This window comes from Chelonoidis abingdonii, chromosome 6 (assembly GCF_003597395.2).
Source record: "Chelonoidis abingdonii isolate Lonesome George chromosome 6, CheloAbing_2.0, whole genome shotgun sequence".
Lineage (NCBI taxonomy): Eukaryota > Metazoa > Chordata > Testudines > Testudinidae > Chelonoidis > Chelonoidis abingdonii.
In genome coordinates, this window is record NC_133774.1 from 47,019,823 (window position 1) to 47,041,029 (window position 21,207).

Genomic DNA, 21,207 nt, shown 5'->3' on the forward strand with positions numbered 1-21,207 from the left:
TGCGCCGTGCCCTCCTGAGGGATGTCCTTACCCCAGAGTAGGAATCAATACGGATGTCTTGGGAGCAGTTACGTTCCCTAGGCAGAAGCACTCCAGGACAGACTGTGCTACTGATACCAGTAAAATCTTCACCGGAATCAGAGGAGTTCGAGGCACCATTATCTCTGAGAAAGCGCAGAAATCCTGACAGGCGTCGGAGAGGCTATACCTACCAGTGCTCCAGATATGAACCCCTTGGGGACCACTAAGTCCAATGGACCCCCCTCCTTTTGACTTCACTGGGGCCCTTGGAACTCCTGCAGGAGACACCTAGACCACTCCTAGGAGTCATACCGCTCCTTCCCCTCTCACCAGCCAGCTTCGTTGGTGTATGAGGAGGAAGTATCAGAACTGGTTCCAATGGTACCAATAATAATACTGATTGGAGACTTCCTCATCATCCCCAGATGATGCTGGCACTGCCAAATGACCACTGGCAATACCAGGAGCTGTTGCAAAGGGTTGCTAATGATCTACAGATCCCACTGGAAGAGGTCTAGGTCCCTCAGTACCAGATCTTGAATGTTTTCCAACCACAAGGACTGACTAGAGTAGCCTTTTCGATCACGAGGCCTTATTAGATTCGGTCAGAGTCGTTTGGCACACACTTGCATCTTCTGACCTTGCACCTTAAAGGGCCGTAAAATGCTACTTTGTCCTTGCCAAGGGAGCTGACTTTGTTTTCCCATATTGCTCCTAACTTGCTGTTGGTACAGGCCGTGATGGAAAGAACTAGATTTCACTACCAGAAGCCTACCCCTGAAGAGAAGGGCTCAAAGAGACTGGATCTCCTAGGTAGGAAGGTCTTCTCCTCTGCAGGTCTGCAGTTTTATATAGCTAATTACCAGGCGTTATTAGCAAAATACTATTTCAACACCTATGTCAGACATGCAGACTTCAACTACTATGGAAGACCGAGCCCAATTCCAGTCTTTTCTGGACAAAAGAAAATAGTGACAAAGGTGGTTCTCTAAGCTGTGGGAGATGCCACAAATACTGCATCCAGAAGTTTGGCCACAGGGCTGGGCATGCGAAGGGACTCGTGGTTCAAGTTGTCGGGCTTTCCTAGAGAGAGCCAAGACACTATCCCAAACCTCCCTTTCAACGAGTCCAACCTTTTTAATGAAAAGATGGACGAGTCCCTTCACTTGCTAAAGGACTCAAGATTCACTCTGTGCTTCTTTGGGATTTATACTTCAGTACCCAGGAGGAGACACCAGAGAGAGCCTTTTAGGCCATGACTGCCCCCTGCACATGCTTCATGTTACCAACATCCACGTGAGCCTCTGTGCAAATGGCAGAGGATCCAGAGATCCCGTTTCTACGCTCCTACTTCCACAGTGTCTGCTTATTCCCAACTGCAGGCCAAAGGCCATTTTTGACATGCAGGTAGAGACCTGCTTACCACCACTGATGCAACCTACACCTCCCCTTATCAAGTTAAGAGGTCATCTTATCCTTTTCGCCCACACCTAGGACAAGATCATCACAGAGTTGGGTCCTGGAGATTATCCATCCAGGATACTCCACAGTTCCTTTCTTTCCCATCTTCACTGTCCTTCTCCAGGGACCACTCTCATCAAATGATTCTTTAGCAAGAGGCGGAATCCCTCTTAAATTGGGGAGCAGTAGAGTGTGTCCAGCCTCACTACCATGGAATAGGGTACTACTCTCCATATTCGCTAATCCCCAAAAAAGACAGCAGATGGAGACTTGTCCTTGATCTTTGACAACTCAACATCTTTATTTGAAAGCTGAAGTCAGGATGATTATGCTGGCATTGATAATCCCCTCCCTTCAGGAGGGAGTGTGGTTTGTGGTTCTCGACATGAAGGATGCATATTTTCACATAAATATTCACCTTTCTCACAGGAAATTCCTATGCTTTATGGTCACCCAAGATCACTACCAGTTTTGTGTCCTCTCTTTGGGCTTGCTGTGGCACCCAAGGTATTCACGAAAGTGCTCACTGTAGTAGCAGCCCAGATATGATGTCAGGGCTACATGGTGTTTCCATACCTAGATGACTAGCTCTTGGTGGTCCAATCTCATCAGGAAGTCATGTCACCCACAGAATTTATTGGATACCTTCTTGCTACCATAGGGTTAACACAAATGAAGAAATTTCATTTGATCACCTACAAAGACATAAAGCTATTATAGGAGTACAGCTGAACTCTTCCCCCCCCGGCCCTTGCAAAAGCACTTCTCTCAACAGGCAGGTTCCACATAAAGAGCAATTTGATCTCTCACATGACACGCACGCTGCAAGCTATGGAACAAAACTTCCTTTCTTTATTAGGTCACATGGCTGCATGCACCTATGTGACACCATTTGCCAGACTCCACATGCCCTATCTATAAGCTTGGTTTCATTTAACTTATCAGCCAAGCGAGATCATATTGACTCTCATGTCACTGTTCCTATCAGAACTCTCATCTCCCTCAGTTGGTGGTCCTATCCACACAAGATCATGGTAGGGATTCCCTTCAACCCTACCACACTGCAGGCCACCATCCTGACGGATGCCTCTCTCAGAGGGTGAGGTGCTCACATGGATCACAATACTATTCAGGGTACCTGGACCACAAGAAAGGGCAAACTATAGACAAACTCACTGGAGCTAAGAGCAGTCTACTTCGTGTGAAGGCCTTCCTTCCCCTCATATGCTCATTCCATGTACAGATAATGTCAGACAATATCACCATAGTGGTCCGTATAAAAAAAATGGAGGAGCAAAATCTCATTTCCTCTGTTTGGAAGCTGTCAGGCTTTTTGGAACTGGTGTTTTGGAAACCATATTACGATATAGGCTGCCTACCTTCTGGGCGTTCACAACTCCTTGGTAGACAAGCTAAGCAGAAGTTTCTCCACGGACATGAATGGGAGATATACGACAGTTCTAACCAACATATTTGTACAGTGGGGTACTCCCGTATGGGATGACTTTGCATCTCAGACGAACAGGAAGCTCCACATGTATTACTCCTCCAGGAGATCTATAGGCCATGATTCCCAGGGCATTGTTCTCCTATTCCCCTGGACAGATGGCCTCAAATACGCTTTTCTTCGCTTCCTCCTGCTGCCACAATTTCTACTAAAGATGTGTCGCAAAAGGGCCACTGTCATCTTCCTGGCACCCTACTGGCACAGACAGTTGTGGTTCTCAGAACTTCTAATGATGTTTATATTCCCACCTATCCGAATCCGCTCATGTGTGGGAAGTCAGGCACCACAACCTGGACTCTCTCCACCTCACAGCCTGAATTTTGGGTGGGTATTGGAAATAGAACACTCATGCTCTATCTCTGTCCAGGAAATCCTTAGCCAAAGTAGAACGGATTCTACTAGAGCCTGCTACTGGACTGAAACAGTTTTTTTTGGCCTGGATACGTCCCCACCACCATATGCCTGATACTGTGAACATTCTGATCATCCTAGACTATCTCCTCTGCTTAGCCTTCAGTCCTATCAGTGCCTTCAGTCCTGTCAGTGCAGCTATCAGTGCCTTCCTCTCTCTGGTGGAGAGACATTCTGTCTTATACACCTGACTACTGTGCAATTTAAAAAAGGCTTATCAGGACCTTCCCAGTGGTTATTAAACCTACGTCTCAATGGGACCATAACTGTGTCCTGTCGATATTCACAGGTTTGTCCTTCGAACCTACGGCAACATTGCCATGACCTACCTCTCTATGAAAGTGGTATTTTTAGTGGCAGTCACTTTGGCTATGCGGGTCAGTGAGCTCAGAGCCATGATGGCAGACCACCTGTACAGAGTATTCTGCAAAGAGAATGTCTCCCTTAGGTTATACCCCAAATTTCTCCCCATGATTGGTTGAGTTCTATGTTAAATGGTCGATCCACTTACCTGTATTTCTTCCAAAATCACGTTTCTTTGAGACAAAAGATTTCACTCCATTGACCTCAGGTGAGCCCTGGCTTTCTACCTACAGAGAACTAAACCCATTAGAAAAACTGAGACCCGTTGTCATCATAGTAGAAAGGTCACATGGACAGACCTCACAGAGGATTTCTAAGTGTGTTTTGGGATTTATACTAGAGGGGTACTAGCTAAACTTCCCCCTCCCCCTTTGGGAAATACTACTACTCATTCCACATGAGCACAAGCAGCCTCCACAGTCTCCTTATTGGACCTTCTGCTGCAGTCATCTGCAGAACAGCCCCTGGGAGCTCTGTCCACACATTTGTCTTGCACTACACATTCAAGCCATAGCTGTGGATGTGGCCATATGAACAGCAGTAGTACAGGCGTCTCTGCTTCAAACATCCTTGCTCCCTTCTTTACTTTGAGCACTGCTTGCTAGTCATCGATATGTAGAATACACACAGGGACCAGTACTTGAAGAAGAAAGGAAGGTTACTTATTGTAACCGTAGGTTTTTGAGGTGTGTGGTCCCTATCTGTATTCCACTACCTGCTCTCCTTCCCCTCTGCTTTAGATCCTGTTATCTTGTGATAAGAGGGAACTGGAGAAGTGTTAACCTGCCCCTTATGCCCTCGGTTGGGAGCACAAGAAGAGCTATTGTGCATGTATCGGTGAATGGACACTACTTTAAAGAATTCGACTTGAGCGCATGGCGTGCATGCATACCCATGTGTGGAATACACATAGGGACAACACATCTTGAAGAACCTCCCATTACAGTAAGTAATCTCCCCTTATCACTGCTCCCTATTGGTCAGTGTATCCATAACAGCTTAAAAATAAAATACTGTCCCTTAGGAACTGGGGCCTCGCCCACTTGGCAAACATTAGATTCCATTTTTTAAATTATCTTACTGTTACATTTATCTTTTATGCTAAAGGTGTTCAAATTAATAAATGGAGCATCTTGATTTAGCCAAGAGAAACTGAGCATATTTTAAATTCCCAAAAGAGGTCTCACAGAAAATGATAAATTCCTCACTTGAAATTCAGACCTACCAGAACTTTGAAGTACATTTTTAAAAAGTTCTGTGGGAAATGGCTGTGGGGAGTTGTGACTGAAAATTGTGTCTTACTGTAGCGTCTAGAGGCTCCAACCACATTCTGGGACCCATTTTGCTGGATGCTATACAAACACAGTTAATACAATTTAATAAAGTTAAGTTGCTTGCTTGCTTCTGCTGCTGGGGGGAAAAAAATAGTGGTGAATCACTTTACCACTAATAAACATTCAACATTAAGCTAAGAGCAACAGACTGTTGTACTTAAATTAGTATAGCTCAGAGGTTTCAGTACTCTGGTAGTAACTGTGATGGGGTGGGGTTCCCCATGCAGTGTGGGGTGAGTTCACACCATCCCTCAAGCAGACCTTTACCTCAAGGCAGTGAGACCTAAGGACTAGAGTTGATAGGGTTACCCTGGTCTGCAGGGCAGTAAGGCCTAGCGGCCAGAGTCAATAGACTGGCCCTGGTTCACAGGGCAATAGGGCCTAATGGCCAAAGTCAGTAGGATGGCAGGTTGCCACCTGCAAGTGGGTGGCAGGCTGTCATCTGGAGGCGGGTGGCAGTCAAGGCAGGGCGACCTGGGCACTCGCCACTGAGTGGGGATCCAGCCGCAACATGCAGACTATGGTTGGAATTATGGTTAGTCCTTCCCTGGGGCTATTTCCAGTCATGACTCCTGCGTACGTGGTCTGGGCAGTTTTAGGGTTCCCGGTTTCCTCTGCCTGGGCTGTTCCCAGTGGCTCCGAAGTCCCTGGAGTGTCTACACGTACCGGGGAATCTGCTGGGGTATCGGTGCCTCCGGCTTCTGCATTCAGGGTCTGCTGTGGCTCCGAGGCTGCAGCTCTAACGGATGTCCTTTCTCTCCGGTGGTCAGCCCAGATGAAGCTGAATTGCTCGCTCTTATACTAGTACTGCACTTGGGGCATGCCCAGTAGGGCTGTGGGGACAGGGCTTCCTTAGCCCACAAGGAGGGGTTAACCCTTTCGTGTCCAGTACAGAGTGAGTTCGCTCCATTACAATAACACTTACATACTACAGTGATAAGTACTGTAGAAAGGCCTAAGATTGTTGCCTCAGGATAATTTCCCAGATACTGGAGTTATAAAAAACAAAGCAAAAGAATATATTTTTAAAGTTATATTAAAGACATATAAACAGATGCATTTAGACTGCTCTGAAAAGTTTACAATATTTTAGTATACTATACGGTGCCAGACTGTTAGTGCTAAGCAGTGGCTCACTATGGCCAGCTCTCCCTCTCTTTTGAATGATTGAGTAAAAACTGCTATTTAACTTTATGTGGTGCTCTAGACAACACTGTTTCCCAGCCTCCTCAGGATCCGCTACCACATGAAAGGGGCAGAAGTGGCAAAAAGACTGGTTTGGCGTAAAGGGAGTGTAAAAACAAAACAACCCACCCACTCCCCAGAGTTGCACTGCCTTCTGTCACAGAACACTTCCATCTCTGGATTCTACACTGAAATGAGGTAGAGATGTAAATAAAAGTATAAACATTTTAAACTAAACAAGGGCTATGAATGCTCTGAAGCAGTCCTCAGGCCTGGCAGTGCTCAGCAAAGTATTCGCCTAGTCAGTCGGCGATAGGATGAGTCAACTTCCCCACCACCCAGGTACTGTGGTAATATGACATTATGTAAGGATCTTGCTTCTGTCTGTATGTTGGATAGAATCAATCGGTGTAATAAACTGTTGAGTAGTGGCTCTTTGAGTGCTTCTAATGTTTATACCAAAGAGGTCTGAGTCTGTTATTGCCTCATAGCTGATGGACTTGGTCCTTTAGCTCCTATTAGTAGAGGGCTCGTGCTTTGAGATTCAGAGATGCTGGGTTCACTACTTGAAAGCGACCTGATTAGAGGTGTCATGACACTAATATAGCTACTATGCCATTAAAGCACCTGCTGATTCCCTGGCACAGAGGCCTATGCCAGTATATATGCAGTATATTCCAGTTTTCAGTGCTATACTGCATGCTACTGAGGTTGCCTGTACCAGGTTATGTGACTGCCTACCACATCAACATAAGCTAATTGTTTCTGTGCATTTAAAACCTGCCGGTGCTAAACAGTCCAATAAAAAGGAACGAGGAAGACTGGTATCTTCTGTGGTTCTCCCAAACTCTCCTGCTTCCTCTTCCTCAGAGCAAATAGGTACGGCATTGCTACTTGTGCTTGATACCACCCACTGGACCACTTTAGAAATGTTGTACTTATTTACTCTGAGGTGGATGAGGGAAAGGAAGTGGGGAAGGCAGGACCATTAGTGACAACACAGGGTTGTAGCTAGTCAGACTTTACAAGCTTTGAAAACTTTATAGTCTGCTGTGTTCCATTTTGTAGTAAGTAATGGAGGTTGTTTTCTGGGTGACTGCACAGGTTCCATCTAGATGTTCGTGAGCCCCATGTGTGTGAGATTGTATTCATTTTGAATGTGTCCATTGGGATAATGCCTGCATCATACATGATTTCATGCCCACTGTAGATGAGACTATGAAGGGTGAGGTGGCCCAACTGCCACTTGCTTCCTTTTTACTGATGATGGCTGCGAGACAGAACACTTGTAGAGTGCATGTCCTTACACGGTGTGACAAAGTTTTAGCGTAGTTCTTCTTCAATATTATTGTAACTAGAATTAGTTTGTTTCCTTTGCCTGTTGCCAACCTTTATAAAAGCTAATTATCCCCTAGTCCTCTCGCTTTCTCCCCCCAATTACAGTGGATTACAGCCCTTATCATGGCAGAAACAGTCACCAGCTTCAAGAACTGTCTGTCCTGCAGCTCTGTCATGCCCTTAAACATTGTGTTCCCTTTGTCTTACATGCTGCTCTACAAATGGCGAGATAACAGAACATTGGTCTGAATCTCATTTATCTTTTAAAAGAACTCGAAGAGCAGGGAGGTGACACAAACTGTTTCTGTTCAAAAAATCCTTGCTGCCTTCCACTTGTGCTATCAGGGAAACATGCAGCAGGACAGTCTCCACCCCAGTGAGCTATAGCTTGATTCCTAGCTCCCGAGCTGCCGCCTCCTACAGACCTACTCCTTTACTGCCTCAATAACTTTTGAGAGAGAAAGAAAATAGCATGGCTCTAGTGGAGGATCCAGGTGCAGTTTGTGCTCACCGACAATGAGTAAGAGACTTTTCTCCTCAGGCCTCATCTTCTAAGGATCAAGCTTGGACTACCATTGTGGTATGCCACTACTGAAGGGTAAATTGGCAACAATGGTTCCTTTAGAACACGAGGACAGCACTGCCCTGGTCCTACCACCTTGGGAATGTCCTTGTCAGTACAGACTTAAGCACTGGCATTTTCAGCATTCACCATGTTGCGCCTAGTACCGATCACAGCCTTCACAGTTCTGAGTAACATTGTGGCATTGGACATCCTGGGACCAAAGCGTTTCACGGTGCTGGCTGAAGCAAATCAACTGTTTCCAGCTCTCAACATACTCCCCTTCAACTACTGGAGGGTGAAGAAATCAACGGTGTGGGGAGGATGATCATCACTTCCTACTCCAGGAGCACTCAGGTGACTATGCTCTTCTGGACAGTCAGTCCACGCACCTTGGCCTCACATGACAAGCTCAAAGACCTATTAAAGGCAATTGTGGAAATTCTTGATATACTGCGAGAAGTCATTCAGGAGAAGGCGCATAAGTTGTTGGATATTGTCACAAGGCAGCGGCTTCCTGGGATGCCCTCCTGTGATAGGCCATGGCATGACAGACACACCTCCATTTTCCCCTTCAGAGTTTTCAGTAACTGCACATCAAGATCTCTTGCTTCAGTAATAACGCTCTGTGATGAATGTGCGGGGAGAGAGCTCTCTTTGATGGACAGCCAACCAGCCAGTTAGCTGTAAAATCCCTCTTGATAGCTGTTTTCTGCTTGCTTTACCTGTAAAGTGTTAGAAGTCCCCCAGGTAAAGAAAAGGAAGAGAGCAACTGACCAAAAGAGCCAATGGGAAGGTAGAACTTTTTAAAATTGGGAAATAAATTTTTCCTTTGTCTGTTGTCTCTGCAGCCCAGAAATAACACAGAGCAGCAATGCTATAAGCAGGACTGCTGTGTAAGGTTTGACCCAGGTATGAAAAATTTTTCCATACCTAGAAGGAATTATTGAGACAGGAAATGTTGAGCTAGATGCGATCAGGTTTATTTCTTTATTTTGGCTTGTGAATCTCCTCTGTGCTAACCCCAGAGGCTGTTGTTTGCTTATAATCTTTAAGCTGAACCCCCAAGAAAGCTGTTTTGGGTGCTTAATTTTTGGAATTTCTCTTTTAAAATCTAGAAAAAGCTTAAGTTCAAGATGTATTTTATTCCTTTTGATTTTTTAATAAAATTTACCTTTTTTAAGAACAGGATTGGATTTTTGGTGTCCTGAGAGGGTTGTGCATTATATTGTTTAATTAACTGGTGAGCTAATTTTCTTTTCTTTCTCAGCTCTTCCCCAGAGGGGATGAAAGGGCTTGAGGGTATCCCACAGGGAGGAATTCCCAAGGGCTCCTTCCTGGGTTCAAGAGCTGTTGTTGTTGTTGTTGTTGTTGTTTTTTTTTGCGTTTAGGTGGTGGCAGCATTTTCCAAGCTAAGTTCAGAGAAAAGCTGTAACCTTGGGAGTGTAATACAAGCCTGGAGTAGCAAGTATTTTAAAATCACTCAAAGTGCCAGAGTGGGGATTCAGCCTTGACACTCTCTTTGGGACCAGTTTATTACCAAAACATAATGTAAAAGCGTCCATAACAAAAGTCCTCAAACATAGTTGGTTTTTCATCTCAGTGTGTATAGTCCTTAAAATCCCACATCTTGTAGTCTGTTGACATAAAACATACCACTCTCAGGTGTAATCTGCCACGCCTAAGTTCCTTGTCCTCTTCTGACAGGACAGCAACCCCAACCCTTCCACTTGGCAGGTAACCCTTCTCTTCCCAGCAGGAACCCCTAAGTTTCTGCTGGGTGATCATTTTCACAGGGGAACATCCCTCAGCTCTCTTTGGTCTTTTGGCTTCAGCTTTCCCATGTACCTTCTTTAAGACCAATTGAAGTGAGCTGATGAGTAAGGCTATGATTTTGTCATGGATATTTTTTTAGTAAAAGTCATGGATGGGTCACGGGTACTAACAAGAAATCATGGAAGCCGTGACCTGTCTCTGACTTTTTTTACTTAAAAAATCTGACAAAATGGGGAGGGAAGATGGTCCAGCACCCTGTCCCCTCCCTCAACCTGCTGCAGCTGGGAGCTGCAGGATCCCCTTTGCCTTGAAGCTGGAGAGAGTCCCCCTGCCACGTCTGCCAGTAGTTGGAGAGCTGGGGGTGGGGTCCCTTTCAGCAGCTGCTGAGTAGCTCTGGGGTCCCTCTGCCAGTGTCGGAGGTGACTGGGAGCTGCGGAGGGAGGGAGGAAGCAGCTCAAAGTGCTGAGCAGCTGCAGGGGTCCTTCTGCTGCCATTGCTGGTGGCTGGGCAGCTCAGGGGTCCCCACTGGCAGTGGCAGGTGGCTAGTTGTGGGAGTCCTTGCGCTGCTGGCATGAGGGCGCTCTGGGGAGGGCCCTTCCAGCGGCCACTAAGCAGCTCCAGGGCAGCTGGTGGGCGAGGGTACCAGCTGCTTGCAGAAGCTGAGCAGCTGCTGGGGGGGGTCCCTGCCAGTGGCAGCGACTGAAGAGCTCAAGGGTCTCCCTCGATGGCAGCCAGGCAGTTGTAGGGGGGGTACTCCGCAGTCAGTGGAGGCTGAGCTCCTGCAGGGGTCTCCCTCTGTTGGCTTCAGCAGATGTTACTGAGCATGCTCAGTACACTAAGTAGCAAATGCACTCATATAGCAGTTTTTCACACTACAGGGCGTTTGGTCAGCTGCAGGGGTTCCCAGTGTCACGGAGGTCACTGGAAGTCATGGATTTTGTGACTTCTGCAACCTCCGTGACATTGTAACCTTACTGACAAGTCTCAAATCCATTGGCCCTGCTCCCTCTTAAAGGGCTAGGGTCACCCTGTAAGAGAGAGACTTCTCACGATGACACCAGGCAGACTAGTGTTGCCTATGAACAAGGGCTTTCTCAAGGCACAAAAACTATTTGGCACACTTCAGTGTCTGTCCCAGCCACCTCCAGGAAGGCAGATAGGAGATCCCAGCCAAGGAGTTGGATTATTTCTATCAGCCCCTGACCACAAGGTCCTTAGTTGTACAAACAGCTCAGAAGTTGAAACAGAGAGCTCCCCGAACCACTCCTTGTGAGGAGGGTCTTAAGAAACTGAATCTCTTAGGTCATAAGGATTCTTTCTTCTGTGAGCCTCCAAATTAGAGTGGCCAACTATCAAGCCTTGTTCTGTAAATAGTGCTTCCTTTTCTGGGCTAGGTTTTCAAAGCTACTTGATAAACTGCCAAAAGTCCATCCGGATGAGCTTAAAGACCTTTATGTCAGAAGGTAAACATAGTGCAAGAAGTTCAGTACAGGCTGCACTTGATTCTGATGCAGTGGCAGGGATTATGATGTCGGCTGCTGCCATGAGGTGTTTTTCATATGTACAAGCATCTAGGATCCATCAGACAATAAAGATAATAATAGAAGATCTCCCTTTTTGAAAGTACCGAATTATTTAGCAGGAGCACAGCTGAAGCTCTTTATAGTCTCAAGGATAGAAGTGACTTTACATTTCTAAGACTCTACATCCACCTTGCAGAAAAAACAGAGTTAACAGCTCTGCTATAGGCACACAGTCTCTGTCCCAGTACTATTCTTAGTAAATGACCATCAGAACCTCTGAGGAAGAAGCAGAAATTCCTCTTCGACCACCCTGTGACTTGGACAGTCTGGTTTTAAAAACAAAAACAAAAACCAACCCTCTCCTCCAAAACACCCTTCAGTTTCTACATGAGTATAGAGCGACTGATCGGACCACTTATGGATCTTTTTTCTTTGTTGCCTCCCCACTTCTCCTCACCAAGAGTCTTGGAATGGGATAATCTAGGACCAGTGGATCCTCTATAGTAAGCAAGGAGTATCCATCTAGTTGCACGCTGTTCCAGCCCCTGCTCCCTTCTGTGTCCTTTCAGGGACCCCTCTCATGAGAGAGGGTTGAAACAATAGGAATACTCCCTGCTACAACTGGGAGCAGTGGAAAAAGTGCACATAGTGTTCAAAGGAAAGGGTTTCACTTCTTTCTTCTTTGGAATTAAGGAGATTGAATACCTGTCCTTGACCTTTTATGTCTCTACATATTTGTTCATTGTGTTAAATTCTGTATTTCCCCCCTAATTTCCATGATACCTTACCTGGATCCTGTGGAATGGCTCACAACTCTCAGCTGTCAACACACACTTTCACATCTCCATCCATCTGGTATACAGGGAGTACCCATGATTTCTCATAGGAGCACTATGGAGTCCTGCCTTTCAGCCTCTCAGCAGCTCCTTGGGCCTTTACCAAATTCCAGGTCAAACTGGCTGTACATCTTTAGAGGTGAGACATACAAGTTTATCCTTATCTGAAGAACTGTCTGACTTAGAGAAAATCCCTACAGCAAGTAACTGACTTAATTCATTTGATATTCCACCTATTCGCTTCACTAGGGCTAAAAGTCAACAAAGTCCACTCTGACCTCCAACTGAAACTATAGAATTCACCAGGACAGGGTCAGATTCCAGATTGGCAGTAAAATACATGCGTTAGCAATGATTCTAAATGATGATCGATCAGACAGCTCCAGATGCATATCAAAACACTAGTGAGGATGTACTTCAACTCTTGGGATACATGTAAGCATGCACCTGTGTCTCACAGCAAGTCAGACTTGACCTTCAGCCTCTTCAAGGATGATTGAGATCAGTATATTTACCAAACAGACCCAGCATAGACCTCCTTGGTCATTATTTCTTCAGAATTCCTATCCTCACTAAATTGCTGGACAGAGCCAGTTCAGGTATGCAGCGGCATTCCCTTTCCTCTGCCTCTCCCTACCAAGACCTTAGCTCAGGATGCCTCCACTCAAGGAAGGGGAGCTCATTTTGATCATCAAGATTCAAGGACTATGGTTGGCCCAGGAGGCCATGCTGTATATGAACATCCTGGTGTTCAGGGCCATACTGTTGCATGCAAAGCTTTCTTACTTCTTTGGGTCTTCATTGCTCAAGTTCTGAAAGACAACACTACTGTGATTCACTCCAATAGGTAAGTAGGGGGAGAGATCCTCCCTATTCTGTCAGAAGTAACACATCTTCAAAATTGGTGCCTGCTTCAGCACATTACATGAGGAGCTCTCCACCTACTTGATCCAGTAGGGTGTTTTGTAGTTAAACTCAGCAGGGACTTTTCAGAGAACTGTGAATGGTCCTTCAATCACTCAGTCCTCCCACAACATCGTGGTGGTGGTGATTCCTGATAGCGGGCGTCCTTTCTACAGTCCTTGGCAATAAATGTTGAACATCTTGCTCTTATGGCATCACAAGCTTGGGTTTGCTGATGGCCTCTGTGCGCACAGAGACTATTCTATGCCTTTCCACAAACTTCTTTGATACCCAGTGTCCTCAGGAAACTATAATGGGATGCAGGCAATGTGATCAGGATAGCCCTCACTTGTCCAGGCAATTTTTGTTCTTCTCCCAGTTGAATTTGTCAACTTGTCCACCAATCACCTTAATCACTTTTCACTAACATAATTTCCAAGAAACAAGGCTGGATTTTGCACCTGTACTCTGCATTGTTACACTAGACAGCCTGGATGCTAATTGGATGACTTATTAGAGGGGAGCTGCTGCTATATAATTCTAAAATGTTGTCAAAAATAAAAAAACCTGTCCATCAAAAAGACTTAGAGCTGAATGGAAGAGGTTTTCTGACTGGGTGGCTCAGCAGCAGCTCTTGCATTAACAACCTCAGTCTTGGTTATTCTGAACTATTTACTTACCCTGAATCAGTCTGTACTTTGTTAGTTCAGTCATGGTGTATTTAGCAGCACTCTCTGCAAATCACCCTCCATTTGGGGTTAAATTTCAAATCTCATGGTGTCAAGAGTTTTTGAAGAGCCTCACTCATATCTTCCTACCTGTTAGGGATCCTCCCCCCTCCCCTCCCTGCCTGCCTTTCTGGAACCTTACCGTAGTTCTCACTGGCTTAATGGGACTCTTCCTCCCCTTTTGAGCCCATGGTAACCTGCTTTCTTTAGCACCTGTCAATGAAAACAGCCTTTTGGATGGTGGTTACTTCCACCAGGAGAGAGGAAGTAATTCAGGCCTTTGTTGCTGATCCCCTTTACACCATATTTCAAAAAGACCAAGGTCACTCTTAGGCCCCACATCAGGTTACTTCCTAAGGTAGGATAGGATTTCCACCCTAATCAATCCATTCACCTTCCAGTTTTATTGAAACCTCATTCCATCTAACATGAAATAAAACTTCACACCCTAGACATGATGCGTTATCCTTTTATTTAGCTTGTCTCTGTCTGTGGCTTTTGCAGAAAGGATTTAGTAGGTTTTGCATTGTATTGAGACTTGGTATCAGATAGCTAAGAAAGAGCCTTTGGCTCTCATTAGAGCCCATTTCACTGGAGGCTTAGGTAGCCACCACTACTTGCTTGGATAATATACTCGTATCGGAAATATGTAGAGCTGTTGCCTGGAGCATGGTTCATTTACTTACTGCTACTTATTCCTTGGTATAGGCATTCATATTTGATGCCAACTTTTGTTAAGGCTGTCCTGCAGTCACTCTTTAAGTAGGACCTCTCTTTCTACCTCCAGGTTTGAGAGAACTTCTTCAGTTACCAAGAGTAGAATCTGTATGGACAATCACTTGGAGCATGGTGTCTTGTCTTGAAGAATTCAGTTGCTGAACAGTGTCTTGTCCACACAGATTCTACAACCCATCCTCCTTACCTAATGATTTACAGCCCTATCCATGTGGGATTCTTATTTGTAAAGGAAGTGAGTGGTGGTTGTGGCTCTCCGGCCCCTTATGTTCTTGACTAAGATGATTAGAAGGGTAGGTGGAGTGCAGACACTACCCTGGAGGTGGACACTCTTATTAAAAAAAAAAAAAAAAAAAAATCTGATCTTGTGTGCATGGGATGCATGCACACCTAGAATAGGATCTTCGTGGACAATGCATTTTGAAGAACCACAGTTACTGTAGGGTAAATAACCATACTTTTCCAAATGAAGGAAAGGTACTGAGAACAGACAAAAATCTAATTTGTCAGCATTTAATTCCTGTGGTCTAGTTAATTTCTGCTTATCTCTGCCATGTAATGTCAGCTTTAAAGAACCTGAAATTGTCTTCAGTCTCCAGAGTAAAACCTTTTCTTTGCTATTTGATAAGAATCACAGTTTTTGTTTAGTCCATAAGTATTTATCATATTTATTCCATTCTGTCAACTCAGGGTATGGCTACATTTGAAATTTCAAAGTGCTGCTGCGGCAGCGCTGTGGGAGCGCTGCCACGGTAGCGCTTTGAAGTGTGAGTGTGGTCAGAGCGCCAGCGCTGGGAGAGAGCGCTCCCAGCGCTGCACGTAAACCACATCCTCTACGGGTATAGCTTGCAGCACTGCGGCACTGATTACACTGAGGCTTTACAGCACTGTATCTTGCAGCGCTCAGGGGGGTGTTTTTTCACTCCACTGAGCGCAAAAGTTGCAGCGCTGTAAAGTGCCAGTGTAGCCATGCCCTCTTCAGTCCATGAGAGTTTTGTCCCTTAGTCTTGAAGATGAAAGATACGGATATTCAAGTAATTACTTTCCAAAATGTATGACAGTGCCTTCTTTCAATGTCTTTTCCCTTGGGAAATGGACAGTTGAAGCTGACATGCTTGCTTGTGTTCTCCTATCTTGACAATTAAAGACTGCAGTAAATCTCAGAGGTGTGCGTATACAGGGCATAACTCCATGTTCATATTTTCCTTCTCTGAAATATAGCATTTATCTTCCCTATAGCTATTTATATAGAACATTGAGCTTGAGGTCTGTATTTCCCAATAATTCCTATAGCAACTCAATGTAATGCTCTTTTGAATAGCTTTTTAAAACGAGATTCCAGGACTCCAGCTTGTTACTGGTCAAACTAATGGAACAAGCAATTTTCAAAATTCTGATCTTTACTGATAAAGGGGGTTAGAAAAGTTATTTTTATTAAACAGAAAACTAACCCTCCAAATCCTCTGACCCTGTTCTGAATGTTTGTGTGTTTTGTGAGTTAGGGATGCCTGCTTAGTTCTAGAATAGTAAACTGTCTGAATGCTGTAACAGAAATTAATGTGAACTATTTTTTGCCATTTTATGTTTCACAATCTCCTTTGCATCCTTCTCCTTCCCCACAATACTACGTGTTTAATTTGAAAATAATTTCATGTTTCCCTTGTTTGTTTCCTTCCCCTCCTCGCTGCCTAGCCTATCTTGGTTTCAAGCATAAACCTGACCATAAAATGTTAAAGTAATGTATTTTTAAAATGAAAAAAACCTATCCTTTTCTTTGTTTTTGTTTTTTAGTCTTGATCCAGAGCAAAAGGAAATGTTAATTGAAGTGATAGAAAAGCTTCTGAAAGATAAAAGTACGGTAAGTAACACAAATTAGTGTAATTTTTAAGTGTATAATTGTACTGGTCAAACTCTTTCAGCTGCAAACCTACTTAATGATTGTCATTACGTACCATTACATTTGAACTATACAGCATAGCCGGCAATCTTAATTCTAGCATTTCCTTGCTTACAGATGCTTGAATTTGCAATGTTAATGTTCTTTTATGTGTAATTACGTTGTATTTGAGAAATGTGATCATATTCTTAAAGTCTGCATTGTTATGTTTACACACAAGGTGGCAGAAAGGAGTTTGACATGAAGTTTTAACTTTGGCATTTTCTGGCTTTTGCATGCTTCATCATATCACCTTAATGTTCATAAGAGCTTTGATTTAATATTGCCACAGAGTTTCTTTCTTTTTAAAAAGAATAATATTGAAAAAGTAATAAAGCAAAACATGGAAATTCACTCTTTAGGACTCCAAAGCACGGTTGTCATGTAGGACGGCGGGGAAGAGAGGTGGGAGAAGCACAGACAGGTGTAAATACAATAGTCTGGAACTATTTGGCTAGACATCACCAGAATGCCCTGATCCATGCACGTTAGAAACCCCAGTGCAGGGAGTCAGTCTCTTGCAAATTGTGGCCCTGATTCAGGATATCATTTAAGCACTTGCTGAACATTCAGAAACTTAGGTATTATCTGGATTTAAAACAGTGTGTTGCACCATGTATCTAAGGCCAATTTAGGAAAACATTTAAGTGTGTACGTAAAGATAAGCATGTGAGTATAGCCATTGACTTTTGCAGGACTACTTGCCTGCTTAAAGTTAAGCATGTGCAAAAAAGCAGTTCACACTCAAGGGCGTTGTTGGCCACCAGGACATGGTCCCACTGAAGGTCCAGATTGCATTTGGTGACCTGCGGCACCGTTTGGACTGGCACCGATTTGCGCACCGCTCCCCTGCGTGGCACCACTCATCATCACTGCACTGCTCTCAGGCCTGTCACGGATCCCCAACCTACCCCAGTTCCCTTCACAACGCCAGTCCACGTCATGGTACTGATCCCACTCTCAGCACTGGTCTTTTTTATGGCACCGATCTCCTTCATGGCGCCAGTCCCTGGTACAGCACCGGGACCTCCCTCAGCACCGCTCTGTGGCGCTGGACTGATCACCCTCTTGGCGCTGCTCCCCATACTGGCACTGGTCATCACACGATCCTTGTCCGTCAAGGGACTTGGTGCCCCCCTCCATGCACTCCTGCACTGCTCCCCCCTGAAGGAGTCATCCCACCCGAAGTGCAGCACACCATTCAGGATCTTCTGTTTGACAGCCAGGGCCTGTTTGCTGAGCAAACTGACTCTCGCCTGCATACTCTGAAAGACACAAGGAACACCATAAAATCCTTGGGCATGCATACCCCAGCCACTCAAAGACAGCCATTTAAGCCTCAGCCCCTGCAACAGTGCCCCTTCCCGCCCTGACCTAGGCAGGACTTGTCCCGTAGGAGAAGCAGGTACCCACAGCGTAGACCACCATGCCCTCCTTCAGGACAGAGTCAGGGCCAATCCAAACCTCCTCCAATGTTCTAAGCACCCATTTTGAAGGTGCACTCGAGGACGGGCTACCTGTGCAAAACCTGACCAGCAGTCCCTTTCTGAACCGGCTGTCCCGTTTCTACCTTGCCTGGTCCCTTATTACATTGGACCGTTGGGTCCTTCGCACGATAGAGGTGGTATATTCTATCCACTTCTGATCTACACCCTCCCCGCCCACCCCCCCTCATCCCTCTTCAGGGACCCATCTCACAAGCAACTTCTCATCCAGGAGGTACAGACACCCTAGGAGCAGTGGAGGAAGTGCTTCCAGAGCTTCGGGGGCATGGGTTTCTACTCATGCTACTTCCTCGTTTCCAAGGCAAAAGGAGGCTTAAGGCCTATTCTGGATCTCAGGGAGCTCAACAAACACATCATCAATCTGATGTTCTGCATGGTCTCCTTGGCCACGATCATCCCCTCTCTGGACTTGGGAGGCTGGTATGCTGCCCTCTATATGAAAGACACCTACTTTCACATCTCAATCACCCCATCCCACAGACGTTTTCTCCAGTTCATGGTGCCCAAGATGCACTACCAGTTCACAGCCTTCCCATTTGGCTTGTGCACAGCCCCTCATGTCTTCACCAAGTGCATGGTGGTCGTGGCAGCTTTTCTTCGCTGTCGTCATGTTCATGTGTTCCCTTACCTCGACGACTGGCTTATTCAGGGTCGGTCTCTCCAGCAAGTCCAGTCTCAGGTGCGGTTGGTCGTGGACATGTTCAGTCGCTTGGGCATCATGCTGAACGCCAGCAAGTCCGTACAGTCACTGACACAGAAGATAGAGTTGATCGGAGCAGTCTTAGACGCGACCCATGCTTGGGCTTTCCTCCCAGAGGCCTGACGTCTAGCTCTAACAAACAAACACCAACCTCTGCAGGTTCCCCACCACCACAGCGAGGCAGTGTCTCAAGCTGCTGGGTCACATGGCATCCTGCACCTATGTAGTGCAACACGCCAGACCACAATGGCCATATTTTATCTGAACAAACAAGCATACTCTGTCACAAAGCCCTTCTTCTGTGGGAATTCTGTTTAGCCCACTCCATCACTCACCAAGCTTTGTACCTGCCAGGTGTTCAGAACATGCTGGCGGAGAGCTTGAGCAGACGCTTCCTCACGCACGAATGGTCGATTCTCCCGGACATCATCTACTCCATCTTCCACACCCGGGGGTTTCCCCGTGTTGACGTGTTCGCTTTGCAGACCAACAGGAAGTGCCCAGCCTTCTGTTCCTTCAGGGGTCACAGTCCGGGATCGATCGCGGACGCTTTCCTGATCTCGTGGTCAGGGCAGCTACTCTACGCTTTTTTGCCATTTCTGCTGATCCACAAAGTACTTCTCAAGGTCTGCAGGGACAAGGCAGATGTTATACTGGTGGCCCCTGCCTGGGCCCACAGTGCTGGTATTCCACCCTGTTGGATCTATTAATAGGGTGCCCCAACATCTTCCTCTCAGTCCTGATCTCATCTCGCAGAACCAGTGTCATCTCCTACACCCGGACCTCAAGGTTCACCTCGCGGCCATTTCAGCGTTCCATCCAGGAGCGGCAGGACGCTCAGTGTTCGCGCACCCAGTCGTGTGGCGCTTCCTGAAAGGTTTGGAAAAGAATCCATCCCTTGACGAAACCTCCCGTGCTGGCCTGGGACCCGAACTTGGTTCTTTCCTGTCTGATAGGTCCTTTGTTCGAGCCACTGGCTTTCTGTTCACCCCGGTACCTTTCCTGAAGGTCGCCTTCCTAGTGGCCATTACTTTGGCACGCTGGGTTTCCGAGCTATGAGCTCTCACATGTGAACCACCTTATACCATCTTCCACAAGGATAAAGTTCAGCTGAGGCCTCACCCAGCCTTCCTGCCGAAAGTGGTATCTCGTTTCCATGTAAGCCAGGACATTTTTCTTGCCGGTTTTGTACCTGAAACTGCATGCCAACCTTCGGGAGCAGCATCTTCATTCACTGGATGTTAGAAGAGCCCTCGCCTTCTATATAAACCGCACAAGGTCGTTCTGTAGAACGCCCAGCTGTTCGTCGCCATCGCAGAATGGATGGAGAGCACTCCGGTCTTTGCCCAGCGGATATCTTCATGGATTACTGCATGTATCCGTACCTGCTAAAATCTGGCGAAATAAGTTCCTCCGCCTGCTGTTATGGTCCACTCCACAAGGGCTCAGGCATCGACTGTGGCCTTTCTGGAAAATGTGCCCCTTCAGAACATCTGTACGGTTGCCACATGGCCTCAGTGTATACCTTCACGTTGCACTACGCCATAATCCAGCAATCCCGCCATGATGTGGCCTTTGGCAGGGCTATTCTTCAGTCTGCACTACCTTGACTCTGACCCTACCTCCGAGGTAAGGCTTGGGAGTCACCTAACTGGAATTGATATGAGCAAGCACTTGAAGAAAAAAAAGGTTACTCACCTTTTTGTAACTGTTCTTCGAGATGTTACTCACATCTATTCCATCCCCCCGCCACCCTCTGTCAGAGTAGCCAGCAAGAAGGAACTGAATGAGGGTTGGGCCGGCAGGATATTATATAGAATGCCATATCGGCACCACTCCAGGGGTCTCCACAGCCGGCCCAACGAGTAGCTGCTAGGGAAAAGTTTTCCAACTTCCCGTGCATGCAGTGCGCGCACACACTTAACTGGAATAGATATGAACAACACATCTCGAAGAACAACAGTTACAAAAAGGTGAGTAACTGTTTTTTCTCGAAAAGAATGCAGTGTTAAATCCACTTTCCAAATAAAGTGTGAGGTGGAGGTGGAATGTGGATGGGGATGCTGTGTTCAGGTAGGTTAGGAGGGAGCCTTCATATTCATATTTCTTAGCTTGCTGTGTTCTAATGGCTGCCATTTTGCTGCAGCCCGTTGACTGTTTTCCAGGTGACCTGCTTTGGGGTTGTGATACTTCACTTCAGTTTTGAGAAACCCTACTTAATCCTGATGGAGAGAGATTTTAGGGCAGAGAGTAGTGTTATATCCTGGCCCAGTCCTCCCTTTTGGATAGTCACCAGTCTGTTGTAAATGGACCCAAATCCTGGGCCCCATGTGCTTCTAAGGTGCCCTTCTCCCCCACCCCCACAATCTGGGTAGTCACTGGT

At 46.0% G+C, this 21,207-nt stretch overlaps 1 protein-coding gene across 2 annotated transcripts in view; it reads left to right on the forward strand.

Moving 5' to 3' along the window:
- The window catches only part of AP3B1 (adaptor related protein complex 3 subunit beta 1), a 275,539-nt gene that overhangs the window by 56,603 nt on the left and 197,729 nt on the right, over window positions 1–21,207 (forward strand). For both annotated transcript variants that reach the window (XM_075066996.1, XM_075066997.1), the window contains exon 6: window positions 16,475–16,541. In XM_075066996.1, coding sequence (XP_074923097.1) covers window positions 16,475–16,541 — 67 coding nt within the window. The remainder of the gene's footprint in view (window positions 1–16,474; window positions 16,542–21,207) is intronic.